This window comes from Epinephelus lanceolatus, chromosome 19 (assembly GCF_041903045.1).
Source record: "Epinephelus lanceolatus isolate andai-2023 chromosome 19, ASM4190304v1, whole genome shotgun sequence".
Taxonomy (NCBI): domain Eukaryota; kingdom Metazoa; phylum Chordata; class Actinopteri; order Perciformes; family Serranidae; genus Epinephelus; species Epinephelus lanceolatus.
In genome coordinates, this window is record NC_135752.1 from 21,324,012 (window position 1) to 21,348,734 (window position 24,723).

At 37.6% G+C, this 24,723-nt stretch overlaps 1 protein-coding gene across 3 annotated transcripts; it reads left to right on the forward strand.

Annotated features, from left to right (window-relative positions):
- The first annotated feature begins 8,510 nt into the window (after positions 1-8,510).
- On the forward strand, positions 8,511-22,369 carry LOC117269979 (cytosolic purine 5'-nucleotidase). 3 transcript variants are annotated; one of them, XM_033647363.2, is made up of 18 exons: positions 8,512-8,772; positions 10,548-10,621; positions 10,769-10,886; positions 14,565-14,660; positions 15,267-15,358; positions 15,928-15,985; positions 16,085-16,178; positions 16,290-16,343; positions 16,423-16,506; positions 16,609-16,644; positions 16,731-16,838; positions 16,928-16,994; positions 19,063-19,233; positions 19,317-19,368; positions 19,609-19,669; positions 21,551-21,727; positions 21,821-21,914; positions 21,999-22,369. In XM_033647363.2, exons 1-17 carry the CDS (start codon positions 8,714-8,716, stop codon positions 21,911-21,913), a joined length of 1,494 nt encoding a protein of 497 aa, XP_033503254.1. In that variant the 5' UTR covers positions 8,512-8,713; the 3' UTR covers position 21,914; positions 21,999-22,369. The 3 variants fall into 3 exon arrangements, with proteins under 3 accessions (XP_033503255.1, XP_033503254.1, XP_078018050.1); XM_033647364.2 differs by lacking the exon at positions 14,565-14,660 and having other exon boundaries at positions 8,511-8,772; XM_078161924.1 differs by lacking the exons at positions 8,512-8,772; positions 10,548-10,621 and having other exon boundaries at positions 11,118-14,660.
- The last annotated feature ends 2,354 nt before the right edge of the window (positions 22,370-24,723 follow it).

The following is a 24,723-nucleotide window of genomic DNA, read 5'->3' on the forward strand; positions in this document are numbered from 1 at the left end:
TTTGTTTTTAAATGATGTATTCAAGCTTGCAGCCTCTGTCTCCTTGTCCCACAGAAACCAGACCCTTTTGTTAAACAATTCTGTGGCTATAATTGGAGCTGTGCTGATGCCATGTCTTTTGTCTTTTGTGATAATCATGGTGGGACGACGGCATCAATTCAGGTGAACCTGAGGAAACCCATTTCTACATAGATGGCTGCTCCATCACTCTTTGCTCCCAGTTTAACCCTACAGACAATCAATTTCTATCTATACTTGTCATTATTACATTACTAAGTTCCCCTGGTCATTTGTCACCCAGTTATTGATTTTTATTGACTCTTCTGAAAATGTATGATTCTCTTGTATTCGCCTCTAGGAGTAGGTGCTGCAGCTCACATCCTGCACCTTGTTGAATACGCCCCCAAGAGGCTGCGATGGTTGGAGTGACCCTCATTACTTCAGTGGTCAGCTGCTGGGGATCAGGTGAGGTGGCTGGCGTCATGGATACTGTGAGTCAAGCAGGTGGTGGTAGGTTCAAATGACAGCTCACATGTGGACAGAGCTCTCCTTAAGACCCATGGTGTCCTCTCTATAGGGGGCCACATGGATGAGACCTTAAATCAAGGCATATTACATTTATACCAGGGGTATACTGCATAATGATGTATATTGTGATACAGTATATTGTGTGGAAACTAATTAAGATACCACTGATAGATAGAGAATGTCTGTTTTGGCTTGTACTGTGTGTTAAATGCCACAAAAGTGTATGCATTCCACACTGATCCAAAAATAATTTATCTTGATATTATAAATCGTATATAATTGACCAGTTTTTATTGTCATTTATATTGCCCAGAACTTGTTCATATAAAAACTAGAGACCATCTTACATTAAGATCACTCCAACTATGATAAAGAGAGCGACTTAAAACAAATGTGACCCCACTTCCTATACTTAAAGTGCATCATTGTGATTCTATCATGTTGACAAAATCAGACATAGCATGCAGTGGAGCAGCCACAGTCCACGGTCTGAACGAACCCATGTAGCACCATCATCTGATCAAAAACTCCAATACTTTGTCCATGACATTCAAGGACTAATTTACAAAACTTAGCATGTGAACTAGCTAAACTAAGATAGTAAACATGGTAAACAATATACTTGCTAAAGATTAGCATGTCAGTAATGTCATTGTTGAGGGAAAATTACTGTATGCACATCACGTAGGTGCAAGGCTATCAAAGAGCAGAGTACTTTAGGGAAAGAAGTAACGTGCACACTTAGCCTCTTCCATGCCACAGAAGTTAACTGAGAAGTTTTAATCCTATTTTAATCTTCGTCAGGTCAAAAGGTCTTTCAAAATTTTGACCTAATGAAGGAGGACATCTAGCTTAGACTCCAGGAGGTCACAGCCAAGAATTAGTCCACCACATAAACCTGCAAAACCGCAAATTTGGCTTTTTTGTCGGTTTGTGTATGGATAAAAAACAAAGATATAACGTGTTAGTTATTGAGATTTTGCGATGTGTTTTTCATCTGACTTTATTACCTTATCCATTAAGGTATTTATAAAAAAAACCCAATTATTTCCCAAAATGCATAATTATTCATTTTTGGGGATTTACGTGTAATCTGTTTTTTATTAAAATACTTCTCTCCATTTGTACCTTTACTCTTTTGAAGTGCTTCCTGCAGCCAGAATCCAGGTTACCACATGCCACATTGGGAAAAGGGCTGTGTGTGAGTCGTCTACCTCAGTAACCTCCTTAAGTCCCACTTCACTGACATTACAGTTCATATCTGTTATATAGCGCTTTACAAATCAGTGAATTTTGAGTGCAACATCCCTTTGACATCCTGATGCAGATGTGTGTTTTTCTATTATTTCTTTTTATGATTCGGGAAATGCAAAAAAAACCCTTTCCAGTGCTGTCACAGTTGTCTCCACATGTAACACTTATTCTTTTGTATAGTTAGAGCTCCCCCCTGTGGTTTGTGATTGTAAATGTGCTTTGATGTTGCAGTTCATGTTCTGCTGCTCTGAGGATACAAGGCAATGTCTGCAACACTGATCCAAACCATCACTCTGTACCTTCCAGTAAGTTCCCACAAAACCAGACACAGTTCGCAGCATATTACTGCATATTTTCACACTTCAAACACGACAAGTGATGCCTGACAGCAGCTCAAATTACTCATAAACTTAAGTGCCCTAACAGAACTTTTCATTTCCACAGGCTGGTCTGCTGGTCTGCTTCATCACGCAAGATCTTAATTATTTATCAAGGATTTCAGTTTCAGTATTTTACAATGATTATATTTTGCTGCAGTGTATTCCTCCTGTGCTCCTGACCCTCAGCTGGAGAAACAGGTTCATCAGCTGGAAACACCATCGCCCTTATTCTTAACTGGATAGGCATGTTTTTGCAGAGGATACTTTCTCCTTTCATATTGGTGAGGAAACTATTATCTTGGTAAAATTTGGTATATTTGTATCTGCAGGCGTAGAAACATTGTTCAGGTGAAATTAAATGAAATGCATCATTCACACTGACTTATCAATGTCCTCAGAAATGCTTCCTTTCCAGGAGAAGCTATTGTTTTCTCATATTCCTGGTTTTGTGGTAAACAGTAAACAGTAAACATTTAGCTTGAAGAAGCCACATTATATCGCACTGAGAAGATTTATATTGTTTAAAAGTAGTAGGAGATAAAACTCATCTAGTCATACGGGCTAATGATATTATTACAGATATCTGTCAATTTTACTCAGCTGGCATTATAAAAGTGTCTTTACTGTCTTTTATGACTTGTCTTTTTTTTCCTGCAAAAAAATGTTTTAGTTGTGAAATTTTTTGCTTGTTTGTGTTTGTGAGTTTTTATTTTAATAGTGCACTCTTATTAATTAACTTAAACTTGTCTTTGTCCTTGTCTTCAGTGGGGTCTGAATGTTTTATAATCAGTTGCAGTAATTAGAATATCCAGGTAAATACCCATTAAGATATTAATAAAAAAAAATATGAAGAACAAAATTTGTTGTACTGTCTCTCTTTTTCATTATTTTCACATATATTAAAAAGTGGAAAACTGGAATGTAATATGAGTCTTATGTGGCCGATATCGCTATCAGAGTTTCCATAAATTCCATAAAAATGCAGAAAAGTGATAAAGGTAATAAAAAGTTAAAAAATAAAAATACTATAAAACATCTGAAAAAAGTCATTGTTCAGTATGTCATTAAAAGTAAGAAAAAAAGTCAGAGTATAATATGTCAAAAGAGATCAGAAAAAAAGTTGGAGTTTATTATGTGATGAAGTTAAAAAAAAGTAACATTATAACATGTCATAAAAAGTCAGGAAAACGTTATAGGATAGTGTGCCATAAAAAAAGAAAAGAGTTTGAAAAGTCAATATAAGTCAAAATGGCATGAAAAGTATAGTATAGTATGTCGTCCAAAATCATGAAGAAAAGTCATAGCACAGTATGTGGTCCAAAATCATGAAAAAAGTCATGGTATGTCGTAAGAAGAGTCATAAAAGTAATAAAAAGTTGAAAAAAGACATCTCAAAAAAAGTCATAGTTAAGTATGTTATAAAACATCAGAAAAAAAGTCATAGTATAGTTTGTCGTCCAAAATCATGAAAAAAGTCATAGTATAGTATGTCGTCCAAAATCATAAAAAAAATAATAGTATAGTATGATGTCCATAATCATGAAAAAACTGTCAAAGTAAAGTATGTCTTCCAAAATCATGAAAAAAAGTCAAAGTATAGTATGTCGTCCAAAATCATGAAAAAACATCACAGTATAGCAGGTTGTCCAAAATCATGAAAAAGAGTCATAACTAAGCATGTCGTCCAAAACCTTGAGAAAGAGTCAAAGTATAGTATGTCGTCCATAATCATGAAAAAACATCATAGTATAGTATGTCATCCAAAACCATAAAAAAAATTATAATAGTATAGTATGTCGTCCAAAATCATTAAAAAAAGTCATAGTATAGTATGATGTCCATAATCATGAAAAAACTGTCAAAGTAAAGTGTCTTCCAAAATCATGAAAAAAAGTCATAGTATAGTATGTCGTCCAAAATCATGAAAAAAATGTCATAGTATAGTATGTCGTCCGAAATCATTAAAAAGTCATAGTATAGTATGTTGTCCAAAACCATGAATAAAAGCCATAGTAAAGTCTGTTATCCAAACTCATGAAAAAATATCATAGTATAGTATGTCGTCCAAAATCATGAAAAAATATCATGGTATAGTATGTCGTCCAAAACCATGAAGAAAAAGTCATAGTATAGTATACGGTCCAAAATCATGAAAAAATATCATAGTATAGTATGTCATCCAAAATCATTAAAAAAAAAAAAAAAAAGTATGGTATGTCGTCCAAAATCATTAAAAAAAAGTCATAGTATAATATGCTGTCCATAATCATGAAAAAGAGTCATAACTAAGCATGTCGTCCAAAACCTTGAGAAAGAGTCAAAGTATAGTATGTCGTCCATAATCATGAAAAAACATCATAGTATAGTATGTCATCCAAAACCATGAAAAAATATCATGGTATAGTATGTCGTCCAAAACCATGAAGAAAAAGTCATAGTATAGTATACGGTCCAAAATCATGAAAAAATATCATAGTATAGTATGTCATCCAAAATCATTAAAAAAAAAAAAAAAGTATGGTATGTCGTCCAAAATCATTAAAAAAAAGTCATAGTATAATATGCTGTCCATAATCATGAAAAAAAGTCATAGTATAGTATGTCGTCCAAAATCATGACAAAAAGCCAAAGCATAGTATATGATCCAAAATCATGAAAAAATATCATAGTATAGTATGTCGTCCAAAATCATAAAAAAAGTCATTGTATAGTATGATGTCCATAACCATGAAAAAATATTATAGTATAGTATGTCGTCCAAAATTATCAAAAAAAACAGTCAAAGTATAGGCAAAGTATGGCGTCCACAACCATGAAAAAAAAAAAAAACATTGTAAAGTATGTCCTCCAAAATCATGACAAAATGTCAGTGTCATCCAAAACCATGAAAAAAAGTCAGAGTATAGTATGTCGTTCCAAACCATGAAAACAAGTCATAGTATAGTATGTCGTCCCAAATCATGAAAAAATGTCATAGTATAGTATGTCGTCCAAAACCATGAAAACAAGTCATAGTATAGTATGTCGTTCCAAACCATGAAAACAAGTCATAGTATAGTATGTCGTCCCAAATCATGCAAAAATGTCATAGTATAGTATGTCATCCAAAATTATAAAAAAAGTCATAGTATAGGTTGTTGTCAAAAACCATGAAAAAAAGTCATAGTATAATATGTCGTCCAAAATCATGAAAAAAATTCATAATATAGTATGTCGTCCAAAACCTTGAATAAAACTCATAGTATAGTATGTCATCCAAAATTATAAAAAAAAGTCATAGTATAGGTTGGTGTCAAAAACCATGAAAAAAAGTCATAGTATAGTATGTCGTCCCAAATCATGAAAAAAATTCATAATATAGTATGTCGTCCAAAACCTTGAATAAAACTCATGGTATAGTATGTCGTCAAAAACCATGAAAAAAAGTCATAGTATAATATGTCATCCCAAATCATGAAAAAAGTCATAATATAGTATGTCGTCAAAAACCTTGAATAAAACTCATAGTATAGTATGTTGTTGAAAACCATGAAAAAAAGTCATAGTATAGTATGTCGTCCAAAACCATGAAAAAAAAGTCATAGTATAGCATGTTGTCCAAAATCATGTAAAAAAAAGTCATAAAATAGTATGTCGTCAAAAATCATGAAAAAGTCTTACTTCAGTATATCGTCCAAAATCATGAAGAACGTCATATGTCGTCGTATGTCGTCCAAAACCTTGAAAAAAAGTCAAAGTATAGTATGTCGTCGAAAATCATGAAAAAAAGTCATAGTACAGTATGTCGTCCAAAACCATGAAAAAAAAGTGATAGTATAGCATGTTGTCCCAAATTATGTAAAAAAAAAGTCATAATATAGTATGTCGTCAAAAACCATGAAAAAAAAGTCATAGTATAATATGTCGTCCATAATCATGGAAAAATGTCATAGTATAGTATATTGTCCAAAACCATGAAAAACAGTCATTGTATAGTATGTCGTCCCATATCATAAAAAAATGTCATAGTATAGTATGTCGTCAAAAACCTTGAAAAAACGTCATAGTATAGTATGTTGTCCATAATCATGAAAAAAAGTCATAGTATAGTATGTCGTCCAAAACCATGAAAAAAAGGCATAGTATAGTATGTCGTCCAAAACCATGAAAAAGAGTCACAAAATACTATGTCGTCCAAAATCATGACAAAATGTTATAGTATAGTATGTCGTCCAAAATTATGAAAACCATGAAAAAATGTCATAGTATAGTATGTCGTCCAAAACCATGAAAAAAGGTCATAGTATAGTATGTCATCGAAAATCATGAAAAAAAGTCATAGTATAATATGTCGTCCATAATCATGAAAACCATGAAAAAATGTCATAGTATAGTATGTCGTCCAAAATCATGAAGAAAAGTCATAGTATAGTATGTTGTCCAAAACCTTTAAAAAAAAGTCATAGTATAATATGTCGTCCATAATCATGAAAAAAAGTCATAGTATAATGTGGTCCTACATCATGAAAAAAAAGTCATAGTATTGAATGTTGTCCAAAATCATGAAAAAAAGTCAAAGTATAGTATGTCGTCCAAGACCTTGAAAAAAAGTCATAGTATAATGTGGTCTTACATCATGAAAAAAAAAGTCATAGTATTGAATGTTGTCCTACATCATGAAAAAAAAAAGTCATAGTATAGTAGGTCCTTCCAATTTATGAAAAAAAGTCAGAGTAAAGTATGTCGTTCGAAACCATGAAAAAACTCATAGTATAGTATGTCGTCCAAAATCATGAAGAAAAGTCATAGTATAGTATGTCGTGCAAAATCATGAAAAAAAGTCATAGTATAGTATGTCGTGCAAAACCTTGAAAAAAAGTTATAGTATAGTATGTCGTCCAAAACCTTGAAAAAAAGTCATAGTATAGTATGTCGTCCAAAATCATGAAGAAAAGTCATAGTATAGTATGTCGTCCAAAACCTTGAAAAAAAGTCATAGTATAGTATGTCGTGCAAAATCATGAAAAAGTCATAGTATAGTATGTCGTTAAAAATCATGAAAAAAAAGTCATAGTATAGTATGTCGTGCAAAATCATGAAAAAAGTCATAGTATAGTATGTCGTTAAAAATCATGAAACAAAAGTCATAGTATAGTATGTCGTTAAAAATCACGAAAAAAAAGTCATAGTATAGTATGTCGTCCAAAATCTTGAAAAAAAGTCAGTGTAGTATGTCGTACAAAATCATAAAAAAAATGTCATAGTATAGTACGTCGTTCAGAATTATCGAAAAAAGTCGTAGGATAGTATGTCGCCCAAAATCTTAAAAAATTCACAGTATAGTATAGTATCATAGTGTCATCCAAAATTATGAAAAAAGTCATATGTCGTCCAAAATCAATAAAAGAGTCATACTATAGTACAGTATGTCATATAAAGTTAGAAATAAATTCATTCTATAGTATGTCACAAAACACCTGAAAAACAAGTCACCTTATGGTATGTCAAAAGAAGTCTCTAAAAAGTCATATAGTTAAATTCATTTAATTCTGGGGGAAAAACGTCATAAAAAGTTAAAAATAAAGTCAGACGAAGTCATGAAAAAGTCAGTGTGTTTCCTTTTTGCTTCGCATCCCTCAGTCATAGCTGGCTCCCTAAAGTGGCACTCGGTCATCAAAACTTTGAGAACTCCTGTTTTAAGATTTTTGTTTCAAAATGTAATGCAGTCACTTCAGCTGTTGAGTTTCAAAACTTTCTTCTGGAGGCAATTTCCTCCAGACCCCCTGGAGGGCTGGGTCGCAGAAGGTGTTCCCCCCAATGCTAGAAAACTGATTACAGCGCTGGTTTATCTTTTGGCTAAACAATACAGCTCAGCAGATGCAGTGTGCAGCGGCAAAGGCTTCAGCAAGTCTTTAAATCCTCATATAATGAACAATAAAACATACAGTAGGCCTTCCCTGAATCTCTTCATAGGGGTCCTGCATGCCTCCACTGTGCACACTGATCTTTAAGGTTTAGTTCTGCTCGACATTGTGTATCTATACTGTATATGTTTTTAATGAGACGTTGCGTTTGTACTTTTACTTCTAAAACTTTAAGCACATTTTGCTGACAACACTTCGGTGCTTGTACAGTGCAGTGCAGACTTGGCTCACACTATGGCAAAGGACAGATTCAGATATCTGAGATGTTTTGATGTACATGTAGCTCAGTTGTCAGGTCCGGGTCACAGCAGGACTGACATTCATCGGGGAAACTCCTAAGTATTACGCAGGCTTACAGCCTCGGTACATGTGTGCGCCCCTGATAACACAATCTACGTGCTCAAAGCATACTGCCTCGCAGGAGGATTGCGTGAACAAAGTTAAAGGCGAAGGGCTGGACGCGCGCGACATGCAGCCGCTTACATCACCAACAAGCAAAATAGTTCCAAGGAGGAGTGAACAGAGATACGGAACAGAGCAAAACACATTTGTCGACGCCAACAACACCAGGGTGAATGTGATCATTTAAATGCCTCTCCAGTGACGGGCTGCACTCAGTGCGTGCAAATACTTCGTCTGCAGGACACAATGGACAGAAATCTCATCTCCTCTGAGGAGCCCAGGGTGAAGAGGAGCTTTGATCAAATGTGAGTCCATTTGATAATGATTTGATAATATCAGATGCCACACAAATAGACTCTGAGCACCAATGCTTTCAATATCCGTTATACTTAGTGGAAAGTTGCAGGGGCGTGGGGAATTTGTTTCAATTTCAATTTCAGTTTCAATTTCAATTTGTTTTGGGGGACACATATCAAAAGGGGAAACTTTGAGGGTCAGGCACTTAATTTCCTGCATACTGGTTAATTGTATGCAACAATTTATGGAGGCAATGTCATGGCACTTCCTACATCAACCATATATAGATGATTCTTCTCTCTGTTTTATGGCTAATTGCAAACATTGCTTTTGAGTTTGTATATATGGCTGCAACTATTTTCATTTTCGATTAAACTGCCAATTATTTTCTTGATTAACAGTTTTGTCAATAACATGTCAGAGGACAGTGAAAAATGCACCCAGAGCCAAACATAATGACCTTAGATGGTATCTTCAAAATCCAACACCATTCAGTTGATTATCATGTATAGAAAAAAGCACCAAATTTCCACATTTATAAATTGATGTAACCATCAAATGTTTGCCTTTTTTGCCGTAAATAATTACTAAAGTGATTATTATTATTATGAACAAAGCAGTTGGCATTAATTTCCTGTCAATGGACTTATCAATTAATCAGCTGATTGTTTCGGCTTTAGTTGCAAACAGCCACCACCTACTTTACCAGATGTATTGTTGCACATAAGAGTCAGGTTCTAGCAGTTTCTCAAAATAAAAATTCTCATGTTTTTATTGTGGGGGGACAAATGCACAAGTTCAAAATATTGAAGGGGACATGTCCTCTGCACCAAACAAAAAACCCTAAAGGTCCAAAAAGGGACTCCATATCTTAATAAAGGTCTGAGAGGAGCCTTTAACTGTATATTTTTCTAACTTTAAGTAATACATAACATCTCTGACCCAATCAGAAAAGTATGGATGACTTAATATTTTAATCTGCAGACACCCTCTACACTAAGCGCTCCTGCATCAGAAGCACTCGCTCCCAGTTTGCTTTTATGTGCTGGAATGATCCTCAAAAGCAACACACTTACAAAACAAAAGCTTGCAGGTAAATTATTTACAGCAACTCTATATGTATGAGCGGTCAGGGAGGGCTTAGACTGGGTCATCCAGTGTGGAGGTGCTGCAGATAGGCTTCTCCCTCTGTGTCAGGGTGTCACTGATAAAGAGGAGCATCTGGGTTCAAGTGACTCAGGAAACCAGTTACACCAGTGAACACAAGAGTCTTAAAATACACAATATTTTCTTTGTAATTTGCAGCCATTTAAAAAGCAGTGGAGATTGTTGAGGGTAATGATAACATCTCTACCCTGCACCCAGCTCCACCCCCGCTGCACTGTAGGAGTAGGAAATACAGCCAGGGAGCTACAACAAAGTAACCGAGGTCAAAATGAAGGTGCAGTTTCTGAATTTCTAAAAAGTTCCAGTGATGAAAAAGAGCTGTTAAAGCAACCATGAAGAAACCTAATAATGTCAATGAAAAGCAACAAATTTAGACTTGAAAACAACAACAACAGATAACGTCCTCCCCCCAGGCCCACCTTAACGCAACCTCTGAGTAGAACTGATGCAAACTAATACTGCAACATACTGCACTGACCCTGACGAAACCACAAGTCAAATCCACCACAGATGTGGATTATGCAATGAACGCCTCTTAGATCTTCTGCTCAAAGTTTGTTGGTTTTTTCAGTCACATGTTTGCAGACCTCAGCTGTGTTGTTGTGTTTGATCACAGGGTGTTCGTAAACAGAAGTCTGACGCTTGAAAACATCAAATGCTATGGATTTGACATGGACTACACGATGGCAAGTATGTAACAGAAACACCTTTGAGTGTGTGAATTGTTGTTTTACTACAAAATCTGAAGTTTACTGAATTCCTTATTGTAGCTTCAGGTTTTTCTCTTGAACAAGCCACACAAGATTTACCGGTGTTGTTGTTTGTGTTTGTTTGCAGTGTATAAGTCTCCTGACTACGAGAGTCTGGGCTTTGAGCTAATAAGAGACAGAATGGTGTCCATTGGATACCCTCATGAAATTCTACGCTACACATACGACCCCAGCTTCCCCACACGGTTAGTTTAAAGACTACTTCTGTAACTTAGAAGTCATATAACAATGAAGTTATGAATTTATCTTCTGTGCTATGGAAACAGAAGGTGAACCTGCAAAAGAAAGAAGAAAAGCAATTTTATTTTTTGTCTCTCGATTTGGGAAAGATATAAGTTACCCTGCATTCATGTGGTGTCATGATAATCAGGAAAATGAGTCCCCATCTGGGAAAATTTTCATGAATACCCCCTCAGGTTGGAACAACAACTCGGAAACAACTGGTACACAAGTTGCCGAGTTGACGTCATATGCAGAAACATGGTGGATGAAAGTAAGTGGGCAGGTTTGATTTGTTAATTGTAATATCGTATTAGGTTGTAACCTTTAGTTGCTGTTAACAAAGAGTGACCTAGATTAGTCGAAAAGTTAATTATAAGCACTTGTCAGGTCAATTTTAGTAGTTTCAGGAGAAGTACTGATGCAGCAACAAGTCTGGGACAAAATATAATATATATAAATCTTCAATCTGTTAGCAGTGTGTTGTTTGAATGCTCTGAGCAATAAAACACAACGCATATTTGTAGTGTCCATGTTGTTTCCATGTTAAGACTTAAAGCTCATGAATACACCAAAGTTGGAATAACAACTTCCAACTCAGGCAATGGGACCATCCAAGGAGCACCTGAATGCAGCATTATTATTTTGTATGGATAATGTAATCAACAAAATACAGATTTTACAACTTTTAAATTTAGTTTTCACAACCTGGCCTCACTCCGAAGTCATTAAAATCTGGCACTTGGGCAGTGACTTGCGGCGTCAGACACTGATGAAAAAGCCGTCCTTTAACACTGGCATTATACACAGCCATTCACCCTTATAGTTTAAAGACACTTGCCGGTGTCAGGGGGACACGTGACGGGACACGAACAAAAGTTACAGCAACAAAAGTCCGAGTAGGGCGGGTGGTGGTTGGGTCAACAAACACTGACTTTCACCTGGGAGAGTGGTGTTTGTGTACTGCAAGATTGTAAAGTCAAACCCTGTTCTTTTTTCCTAAACCTAACCGCATGAGCTAGTAGTTAAAGGCAAAATCAAACAAAAAAAAAAAAAAACGTCAATTCGCGGTGTTGTTGCGTAAGTTTCCTGTGAAGAAGGAAGTGTATTTTGAAAGAAAACAATGCATGTAACAGGCCGAACTTGACACGGCGTCCCAGAACATCAACATCCAACGCACCCAGGGTACCTTTCACTTCCTATGTGGACGTTGAAAATTCAAGAATAAACGTAGATATGTGACAAGGTCAGAGTGAGAATGCATTGGTTTCAATTGGGATCCAAAGACAAATTTACTGACAAACAATTAAATTAAAAGAAAAAGAAGGAAAGTTGATGTAGAATTTTGAATGTTTTGATTATAAAGGTAGAAGTTTGTATAATATAAGAAAATATACAAGAGCTGAATATTTGGCCAATCGATTAGTTGAGCAACACAAAATAATTATATATAAAAAAAATTCTGATAAACTATTTACTATCACCATAAAGTTATTGTCAACTGTATTTAAGTATCAGAAAAAGAAATGATTTAAGTAATTTTTCAAGCAAAAATGTCAAATATGGCATCACCTTTAGGGAGTTGTGAATTTTCACTATTTTTGACATGCAATAGATCAAATGATTCATCAATTAAAATTCCAGTGTGCATTTAGAGGTAAAGGTTGCAGGTCTAAAAATTTCAGTAGAAGAACTCCGGTGGCCGACGCAAAAAAAGCAAAAGACCCTATCTAGAGACAGTGTTTGATTTGTCCATTCTGGGCTCCTGTAGAAACAACATGGCAGACTTCCTGGAAGAGGACCCACTCTGTATGTAGATACAGTGGTGGAAAAAAGTTTTCGGACACCCCATGCATTTGTGAAATATTGCATTAATAATCACTCTTAGGTCTTCAAGTGCAATTTCTTTTAGTACAGTCACAGCCAAAATACTAAATAAATCCTAAAAAAGCCATTAAAAACTTAAAATTGATTGGTTCCATAAAAATACATAAGAAATTTTGAGTATTGGGTCATTTTGGTACCAGTGATGAAGGCCGTTCTTTTTATTAAAAGACACAATTTTTGTTGCCAAGCTTCGTGTCTACATAAAGCCAGCACATTTGAAAGTTCTTCAGACACAAAAATGGCTAAAACAAGGAACCTAACAAAGGAAACACGCCTGAAGATAAAGATTCTCAGCCAGGAAGGGTACAGCTGCCACCAGATAGCCAGGAAGTGCAGATGCAGTCCTTCAGCAGTTGGATACACTCTGCAGAAATACAGACGAACCAACAGTTTGGAAGACAAACCAAGATCTGGGCGTCCAAGGGTTTCTTCAGCAAGAAATGACCACATCCTGATCCGCATGTGCAGGCAAAACCGTCGAATGACATCACAGGAGCTTCAGCAGCAGTGGTCAAACCAAACTGGTGTCCAGTGTTCCACCCGCACTGTACATGGCCGACTTTTAGATCATGGCTTAAGGTCCTACAAGGCTATCAAGAAGCCCCTGATCAATGAGAGACAGAGGTTAGCCCGGCGTCGTTGGGCCCAGGCACACAAGAACTGGACAGCCAGGAATTGGAAGAAGATTTTGTGGTCAGATGAGTCCAGTTTCCAGCTTTATCTTCCTCCTACTAATGTGAGGGTACGCAGAAGGCCAGGCGAAGCATTATCTTCAGCATGTACAGTACCTACTGTCAAGCATGGTGGAGGCAGTATCATGGTTTGGGGATGCATGAGCGCTGCTGGTGTTGGTCATTTCACTGTCTGTGATGGCACATTGAACTCTACCAAGTATTGAACCATTCTTGAAACCCACATGCTCCCTTCTGCGCGTGCACTGTTCCGTCGAGGTAAAAACTGGATGTTTCAACAAGATAATGCCCCTTGCCACACATCCAAGGCCAGTAGAACTTGGCTGCAGGAGCACAGTATCCAGGTCTTAGAGTGGCCAGCTCAATCCCCGGACATGAGCCCCATTGAAAATCTGTGGTGGATTATCAAAAGGTCTGTTTCAAAGCATAAACCAAAGAATTTAGAAGAATTAAAAGCAGTAATTCAAGAAGAATGGGACAAGATTACCCCTCAACAGTGTGAAAGGCTCGTGGGGAACATGCCAGCCAGGATTAGAGCTCTACTACGTGCCAGTGGCAGGACTAGTAAATATTAATTTGATGATGTGATGGTTTATTTATTTTTTGTTCAGTTTTGAACACATTCTCTGTTATTTGTTGACTTTGATACCGACAATGTTGAGAACTGACATATTGAAACTGTCAAGAATTTAGTTTTGTTAGTTTTTCTTGTAAACAATAAACAAAAAAATATAATTTGTATTTGTTTGTATCTGTCTAATGCAGCCACACCTTTTGAAACACAAAAAAGATTTTTCCACAAATATTTCATGATAATATTTGAGATTGTGTAAAATTTTAAGGGTGTCCGAAAACTTTTTTCCACCACTGTATAAATGGAACAAAAACACAACATCTGCTCTTAAATCCTACACACTAGACCTTTAGTTTAAAAATGGATTAATTGATATTCTGCTCACTGCAGTCCTGAAATAGACTGTTGCTTCCTTTCTGCTTCAACTGTTACATCATGTCATGTCTTGGTGACCTCATTTACATCTCCTTGTCTTTCCCCCCCACCCTCAGCGGTTTAGTGATCGACACCACATACGGGAACCTCCTGAAGGTGGATTCAAACGGAAACATTTTAGTCTGCAGTCATGGCTTCCACTTCCTCAAAGGGTAGAGTCAAAAGTTAGCACAGAAATGTTGCCACATACTACACCAACATACACCAAAACAATCTAGATTGATAAATAGCACTACAGGTAAGAGGCCAAATGTGAACTATATTCACCATACTTTTCTCACTACTGGTTAAATATTTAAAGATAAAAGCTATTCTGTTTTATTCTGTTAAGTATTCTGTTTTAATCTTATCTTCTAAAGTTAAATATAATGAATGGAATACAACATTAAAATTAAAAAAGAAAGCTTAGTTTTAATCCACGACTTTTAACACACAGGTTAAATTGAAATCCACTGAAAACATGCTGCTCAGTTTCCACAGTGTTTTTGCTGTGACAGAAAAGTAAACAGCTACAGTTTAATTAAAACCTGCCTATGGTGGTTGTTTGTACTCGTAGTTATTGGTTTACAATGGAAACACAAACATCTAGTAACGCCTGCAGCATGACGGTCAGCTGAGGTGAGCTGACTCAGTGTGGTCTTACTGGTTTTCTGGTTAGCAGCAGTCAAACATGAGTGCACCTACATCAGTTGTTTCAGTCTGTTACCTTGTGTTTGTGCATTTGGAATATTGACCCGTGCTGTGTTTGTGTTCCACAGGAAAGATATTAACAAGTACTACCCCAACAAGTTCATCCAAAGAGATGACACCGACCGTTTCTACATTCTCAACACTCTCTTCAATCTGTCAGGTATAAAATGTGCATGTAGAAATGGTGAATTTAAAAGTTACATTGGTATTTTCTGCATGATTCTGTAATGTTTGCTACTCCTAAACTCTTGTTCATTTGTAGAGCGCTTTTCATGGTACTCAAAGACACTTTACATTAGTTAAAAATGATCGTAGAATAGTATATCATTTTGAAAAGATGAGTTTGAGGCGCGATTTGAATCGGGAGAGGAATGAAGTCTCAAATGTGTTTGGGGAGAGAGCTCCAGAGGGAGGGGGTGGCTATGGAGAAGGCTCTGTCGCCCCAGGTTTGGTGCTTGGTCCTGAGCAGTGGAGGGTTGGCAGTTGGTCAGGGGGTTGGCATCAGAGGAGTGGGGGCTGCGGGAAGCTGGAGGGCTTTGTGAGTGAGAAGAAGGACTTGGATGCTTTGAGGGACAGGGAGCCAGTGGAGGTTCTGAGAGACACAGTAGGGATGGGTGAGCAGACAGACAGCAGAGTTCTTGATGTATTGGAGTTTATTTAGGATGCTAATATATGACATCAGCAGCTTTAAGTGTTAGCTAACTGACCTGTGTTTCATGTACCCTGCAGAGACTTATCTCTACACCTGCCTTGTGGACTTCTTCACCAGATGCACCAGATACATAAAGTGAGTGGATTCCTTTTATTTCCCGCATACATACTTCTGACTCTTCCTCTTCAGGCCTGAACTATTAAAAATTAACCACTGAATTATTTCTTCCACCAGCGCTGCGACTGGTTACCAGCACGGCGACTTGTTTATGTCCTACAGAAGCATGTTCCAAGATGTTCGAAAGGCGATGGACTTCATTCACGATACGGTGAGCTGAAATAACAAATCTCTCTTAAAAGATGTGGAATTGTGTCCTTTTGTTGGCATCGGAAATCATTCTTTGTCTCAAACTGTTGTACTTAATGGGTGTGCTGTGTAGGGAACCCTGAAGGGACAGACTATCAAGAATTTGGACAAATACGTTATCAAAGATGTGAGTAAACTGATGAGCACCAAAATGACTAAAAAAAAAAATGGTTGAAATATTCAACAAATGAATGCGTTCTTTACAGCCAAATCTCCCTATACTCTTGGACCGGATTAAATTGGGGGCCAAGGTCTTCCTCGCCACCAACAGTGACTACAGCTACACTGAGGTCAGCTTCAAAACATATTGTGTACTATGTCTGACTAAACAGTCCATAAATTATATAAAAATGAAGTGGAGACATTCAGAATGATTCTTCTTTCTCATCAAGGTCATTATGAAATACCTGCTTGAAAATAATCCCACGGTAAGAAATGTTAACTTTGCTTTGAATATTCAGAACATGTCCATGTCATTGAATCATGTGAATAAAACACTACCCTTTATTTCTAGCCTGGAAGTCAAAAAAGGTCCTGGCGCTCCTATTTTGACCTCATCGTGGTGGACACCAAAAAGCCGCTGTTCTTTGCCGAGGGGACGGTGCTAAGACAAGTGGACACGGTATGACAGAGTGTCTCTTACTGGAGATTTACATGTTAATGTTGGAACGGCAGTAGGTTTCATTAACATGTTGCATTTCTGGGACACAGGACACAGGAAAGCTTCGGATTGGGACGTACACAGGTGACCTCCAAAAGGGAACTGTTTACTCTGGAGGTGAGATTCATTTATGTTTTCTGTTCATTCATTGTTGTGTTGCTTCAGAATTTGTCACATAAAATACACTGAATAAATGAATGAAGACAACACAAGCATTTTTGGAAGTTTGGAAGTAGTAATATGTCTCATTACTGAGCATAGCATGTAGGATCCCAGTCACCAGGAGAAAATGTTGGCATTGTATGCAAACCACAAATATGTTACATTTGCATGTTTCATATGTATCATATCAGTGTTTACAAAGTGAGCAGAGACTGGCATTGGTACTTTAAGAGGAGGTTGGATGGTGTGTCACCTTAGTGAGACGCCTGCCTAGCTGCAGAAGTGAGTCCAGCAAAAAAAAAAAAAAAAATGATTGTGATCTAACGAGTCATCGCTGTTTCTCCAGCATCTTTTAGCCACAAAACATGGGTAATTTGTTGTGACCCATCAATGTTTTTCCATTGAGGATAATGTGATTTGAAGTGGTTATCTTTTACTGAGAAAGCACAGTGTTTCCAGCAGGGATAATGGTACGAGAAGTGGTTGGTTTTACCAAAACATCGCTGCTTTTTCAGGTGGGATTGTTCTCCCAAAACTGGGTGGTGTTGATGATGAACTGATTTGATTTTAGTTGTCAAAGGTCAATGGTTAAGGTTGCTGAGACCTCTTTTGTCTTGAGCTTGCGAACACAATATCTTAAGAACACCTTGAAGGAATTTCTTCAACTTTGGCAAAAAGGTCTGCTTGGACTCGAGGATTAACTGATTAGAATTTGGCGATCAAAGGTCAAGGTCGCTGTGACCTTTGTGTGTCTCATTCCTATGAACACAATATCTCAATAAGGTCTTGAAGGAGTTTTTTTAAATTTGGCACAAATGTCCACTTCGACTCAACAATGAACTGGTTAGATTTTGGTGGTCAAAAGTCACTGTGACCTCACAAAACATGTTTTTGGCCCTAACTCTAGAATTCACACACACATAACTATCTAATAGGATAAAATGATGAAGTGATGACATTTTGTATCTAAAAGGTTAAAGGTCGGTGTCACTGTGACATCATAATGTTCTGCAAAAACACTTTTCTAGCCATTATGCAACGTCATATCTCAGGAACAGAGAAGACATTTGGTCAGATAGTGGATGGGTGACTCTAATCTTGGGTGTCCACCTTCAAACTGTGCTGACTGTACAGATCTTTTGTGCTGCCGGGGGAAGACATGTGTGAAGCATCATGTTAAAGAATTTGTAGCTTCTTTGCAGGAACATACATATTTAAAGCAATGACAGGTGTAAACTGTAACTGCAGCTTGACTGCTTTGTGGAGTCATACAACTGTGAGGCAGTAATTCTAGTTTGTTTATTTTTTTCTGTTTTATCTTATTGTGTTGTGTTTTGGGTAACTTTTGGTAATTATTACTATTTTATTCAATGCAGTACTACAAAGACAAAGTTTATTATCATTTTTTGTATTATTTAAAATAATGACTTTTTAAAAAATAAAAAAAAATCTCACAAATTGGATATAAAATTTTAGTGTCTCTATTTGAGTGTTTCTATCTGTTTATCTGGGGTCTGGGTGCTCCTCAGCAGCTCACATGTGGGAGTTTAAAATTTTCTAACCAATACAACTATTACATTAATAATAATAATAATGATAATAATAATAATAATAATTAGAATTTATTCATTTATTTTTGGCCTCATGAGAATATTTAGATCCAAAAATTACCAAATTAATATGAACAATTTTTTTAATCTATTTTCTCTACATTCTAGACACTTTCTCATTTTTTGTCTGAATTTGTGAAACCTTAAAAACAAATACTTGTGTTTTTTTAAAGGTACACAATTTGAAATGACCTTCTGGAAATCTCAAAGAGTAAAATTCAAAAATCTCAAAGCTACACCTCTAGTGGTTTAATATTAAGTGTTCAGTAGTGATTATTTCATAGTTAGGTATTCAGTCATTTGCTCCTGTATGTATATTTCTTTATATGTGCTTATGATGTGAATACAGTTATGATTTAATCCTGCTTTTGTATTATCTTATGTAATAGTTTAACTAAATATTCTGTTTGCAGGATCTTCGGACATCGTCAGTGATCTGCTGGAGGTCAAAGGTAAAGACATTCTCTATGTTGGCGACCACATCTTTGGAGACATCCTCAAATCCAAGAAGCGTCAGGGCTGGAAGACTTTCCTGGTCGTACCAGAGCTCACTAAGGAGGTGCAGTTGTGGGAGAAGAAGAAGAGTAAGAACTTGTAGACAACATTTTGCTTATTGTTGTTTTATTGTGACCGTTTCAAAGTCTTGATGACTTTCTTGGTTTTGCAGGTATGTTTGAGGAGCTGAAACGTCTCGACATCTTCTTAGCTGAACTTTACAAGTGAGCTCTTCAGTTACATAATTAACACTTACTGAATGTTTATACACAGCTAATAGATGATGAATTCATTATGAGTTCATGTGGAAATTGATGAATATATTATAATCTATGATCTATCATTTATACCATTTGTAAACCTGTATCTGTTGTAGTACATGTGCATGCAACAATCAAATCATGTGTATCAAGTATTAATGATTATCAAAGCTGTTAATTGTTTTCTGTGTTGGTCACCTGAAGGCACCTGGACAGTGACAGTCAGGAGTGTCCTGAAATCTGTGCCGTTCAGTCGAGAATGAAGGTGAGCTCCACGTTTAAAAACACAACTGAATATTTCCATTCTTCAAGTTTTATTTTAGGTAGTTATATACTGGTTCAAGATATGTTGCTAAAGACGCTGCTGTTTTAACTACATTAAAGGTTGTTAAGATGTTTTCGTCATTTAACACACAGCTTTACTGTCATTGGAAATAGCCAAGCATTAGTACAAAGTGAATTTTGTTTAGCAGTAAATTAGATCATTAACAACACATGAAATTGTGGGACAGTTTTTGCTCTGGGAACTCTGGTATGATGCCAAATGTCTACACTATACCAGATGGCGATTTCAAAGTTCTCAGTGGTAGTGAGAGCTGTGTAGCATCAAAAGCCAAAAATCCTGCACACTGTGCATCGCTTGAAGGCTTCTCACAAATAAATTGCTAGAAAAAACCTTGGCATTACATTTGCACGTTCTTATGTAGAAGTTGCATTTAAACTTTATGTTTCAACAACGCTGTGGTCCAAGTACGGTTAAGTTAAGGTAACAACAAACAAACAAACAAACCCACATTAGGAGCCTGAATAATCGCTAAAAACATAACAACTATAGTGGCTGTTTCAACATACCAAAGTTTGCAGGCCACTTAATCTGTGAGGTGTATCAGTTTGACTCGTGTTCCTGTTCCTTTTCTGAAGATCCACAGTACTCATGAGGCAGGGAAAAAGCTGAACGAGTTTTACTGAATACAGAAGAGAAACAAAATGGCAGGCCAAGTCCTTCCAAAACTACATCTCATACAGTCCACTACCGACTCAATGTCCTATTTCTATATATTCTCACATATTACCCGTTATTATACACTTTAACATGGCACAACACAGTCAAAAACTTAATATGGTCCAAGTCAACACAAGCGTCATGTCGTCTTTTACACATGACATTGTCCACAATCACTTTTTGTTGTGTGCACCAAACTGCCTTAGGGCACCACACCTGGTGTAAATAACTTGTGCCCGTATTCTAACACATAAATAAAGTAAATATAAACATAACCTTTGCACAGTCCACTGCTATTCCCTATGAGGTTCCTCCGTGGGGTGGCTGAACTCAGCCTTAGGGATAGGGTGAGGAGCTCGGATATCCGGAGGGAGCTCGAAAGGGGTCAGTTGAGGTGGTTCGTCATCTGATCAGGATGCGTCCTGGGCGCCTCCCGCTGGAGGTGTTCCAGGCACATCCCACTGGCAGGAGGTCCCGGGGCAGACCCAGAACACGCTGGAGGGATTATATATCTCATCTGGCATGGGAACACCACAGGGTCCCCCAGGAGGAGCTGGAAAGTGTTCCTGGGGAGAGGGACGTCTGGGGTGCTTGGTTGGCCTGCTGCCCCCGTGACCAGGTCATGAATAAGTGGATAAAAATGGATGGATGGATGTTGTATAAACTGAAGTATCTTCATAACTTATATGATGTGTTATATCAGCACAGACATTTTACCAAATGTAAATATGTGCTTAAGTGGCTCTTACAGCAACAGTTTGCTACAAAACGTTTGGTACCCAAAAGCCATTGTTTGTTGGTCTTGGACAGTGGTCTGCAGTTTGGCAGCCATCTCACATAGGTCACACCATCCACTATCTCCACCTTCCAATGCTAAAGTCAGCTCGTATACAACATCACTTTAGAAACATTGATATGATACACATCCAACGTGCAAATGTAACATATTCATGGTTTGCATACATGTACAATGCCAACATTTTCTTCTGGTGACTCGGCACTGGAATAATAATGACAAAAACTTAAAGAATGCATTGTTGCAAAAACAGGATGTCTGATACTATAAGCTGTTGTGTTTCAGATGTTTTATGACACTCTGTGCAGTTTTTTTCAGCTGGTGTGATTTGTTGTTTGTGTTTGCAGGTGCTGACCTACAGAATGGACATGTCCTACGGCCAGATGGGCAGCCTCCTGCGCAGTGGTGCCAGACAGACGCTGTTTGCCAGTCAGCTGATGCGATATGCAGATCTGTACTCCTCCACCTGCCTCAACCTGCTGCACTACCCCTTCAATTATCTCTTCATGGCTCCCCCAGTCCTGGTCAGCCATACACACACCTGCACAGACAATACATCTGTTCCTTTATAGTTTATCATGATGCTCACTCTTTATCTCACTCCTAAACTCTTTCAGATGCCCCATGAAGCAGTGAGTCAACCCTCAAATGACTTTGCTTCAGCAGAGGTCACTGTCACCAACAATATGGTGAAGATGAGCATGAACTAAGGTAATTATCAAATTATCATTATCATGCAGTATTAAAATTTGATCAATACTGCCAGTAGCTCATTAACATTTACCTTACTCACAGTGCTGAAGACAGCTGACCAAGATGCTTCAGAAGAATCTTCTCATGTGCTTCGTTGTGTCACGGACACTGATAAAGGTGACTGTGTGCACCTGTGCTTGTTTAAAGTGTTTGTTCCAGCTGTGTGAAGCGCCTCTAATAGAGAGAAACTAACTTATTGCTCCACCTAGTGGACACAAAGTGCTATGCCTTGCAATGTGATTTTAGGATTCAAATGCAAAGCAGACTCAGGGTTACTGTATATATGAGTGTTAATGTGTTGTTGTATGGTGTGGTGCATGTGCACTTTCAATCTGAGGTTTGTCTAATGGTTTTTAAAAAGTGACTTTATTTGCGTGTTGTTTGTCTCATTTCAATAAATCATTCGTATTATTTGTTTGCATTGTTTTCATTGAAGTACAACAACTTCAGCTATACATACACTCACTGGAGACTTTATTAGGTACACCTTGCTAGTACCAGGTTGGACCCCTTTTGCCTTCAGGACTTAATTCTTGGTGGCACAGATTCAACAAGGTGCTGGAAACATTCCTCAGAAATGTTGGTCCATATTGACATGATAGCACGGTCAGCAACAATACTCAGGTAGGCTGTGGTGTTTAAACCATGCTCAGTTGGTACTAAGGGGCCCAAAGTGTGCCAAGAAAATATCCCCCACACCATTACACCACCACCACCACCAGCCTGAACCGTTGATACAAGGCAGGATGGATCCATGCTTTCATGTTGTTTACACCAAATTCTGCCCCTACCATCTGAATGTGGCAGCAGAAATCCAGACTCATCAGACCAGGCAACGTTTTGTCCAGTTTTGGTGAGCCTGTGTGAACTGTAGCCTCAGCTTCCTGTTGTTAGCTGACAGGAGTGGCACCTGGTGTGGTCTTCTGCTGCTGTAGCCCATCTGCTTCAAGGTTTGACGTGTTGTTGGTTCAGAGATGGTCTTCTGCAGACCTTGGTTGTAACAAGTGGTTATTTGAGTTACTGTTGCCTTTCTATCATCTATCAGCTCTCTTTTTCGGACCATCCACTGTAAACCCTAGAGATGGTTGTGTGTGAAAATCCCAGTAGATCAGCAGTTTCTGAAATATTCAGACCAGCCCGTCTGACACCAACAACCATGCCACGTTCAAAGTCACTTAAATCACCTTTCTTCCCCATTCTGATGCTCGGTTTGAACTTCAGAAGGTCGCCTTGACCATGTCTACATGCCTAAATGCATTGAGGTCTCCTGAGATTCACATAAACAGTTTCATAGGGATTATTTATTTTGTAGAAACTGTTCACAGTGAAGTCTGTGTATTATCTTGAGTAACCAGGATACTGTTTCTGAAAAGACACACTGTTGTTGAGTTTTTCAAATGTAATTTTTCAGCACAGCAAAAATGTATTTCTCTATTTTTTAATAAGCTGGAGGCAGACATCTCAAGGACAGATGATGTAATACGTGGGCAAACACAGCCAGAACTTCATGTACAGCAAGTTACAACCAAATAAATAAAGCAATATGTTTTTGTTTGTTTTGTTTTTATAATCTTTGTAATCTGACCCTTTAAAGGGACAGTTCACCCCCAAATCAAAATTACATATTTTTCCTCTTACCTGTAGTGATATTTATCAGTCTAGATTGTTTTGGTGTGAGTTGCAGAGTGTTGCAGATATCAGCCGTAGAGATGTCTGCCTTCCCTCAAATATAATGGAACTAGATGGCACTCAGCTTGTGGTGCTCAAAATACACATTTGAAAAACTCAACAATAATGTCTCTTTCCAGAAATCATGACCCGGTTACTGAAGATAATCCACAGACGTTGTTGTGAGCAGTTTCATGCAGGAACTATTATCTTTCGACTGAACTACACACGCCAACTGTCTCACCGTGCAGACAGAAGGGTGCATCTACTCATCTAGCACCACTGAGCAAGCTAACGTCAGAGCTCAGCTGAGAATCCATGAGTAGATGCGTGTTTCCTTTTGCATGGGGAACCACAAGCTGAGTGCCATCATGTTCTATTATATTAAAGAGAAGGCAGACACCTCTATGGCCGATATCTCCAACACTCTGCAACTCACACCAAAACAGTCTAGACTGATAATAGCACTACAGGTAAGAGGAAATGTGTGTGTTTAATTTGAAGGTGAACTGTCCCTGTTGGGTTTTCCTTTTGTACTACATCTGCTGTCCACTGGATGGCAGTGAATCACCTCTGCTACAGACTCAGGACAGATCGATCTGTGTGTATGTGTGTGTGAGTGTGTGCTGGCAGAATACTGCAGACAAGTTAAAACTGTTTTATCTGACAAAATACTGATCCACCTCTTTTGTTCCCGGAAACATGAATCATTGCCTTCACAATAAAATACAGTAAAATGCATGATCTACAATCTCAGCAGTAAATACATCAGCTCACCCACAGGCAGGTTAAACTGCATGTTTTTGGACATCCTCTAAAAAAAGGAAAGATCTTATTTTGCTTTGTCATAGTAGAAACACACACCTGTGCAGTACTACAGTACACACACTCTGTATCTCCCTCTTGTTCTCTCCATGGCTTGGACAACCCTGCTCCCACGAGAGGCGAACCTTTATCAAGAGAGCTGAGAGGAATTTGTTGTCTGTCTCACACACACTCACACACACTCCTCCTCCTCTTTACTGTGTGATATCAGTGCTCACATGTGATCGTGTCTAAGAGGAAATGATTCTGTGTTCTTGCAGGGTTGAAGTGTGCA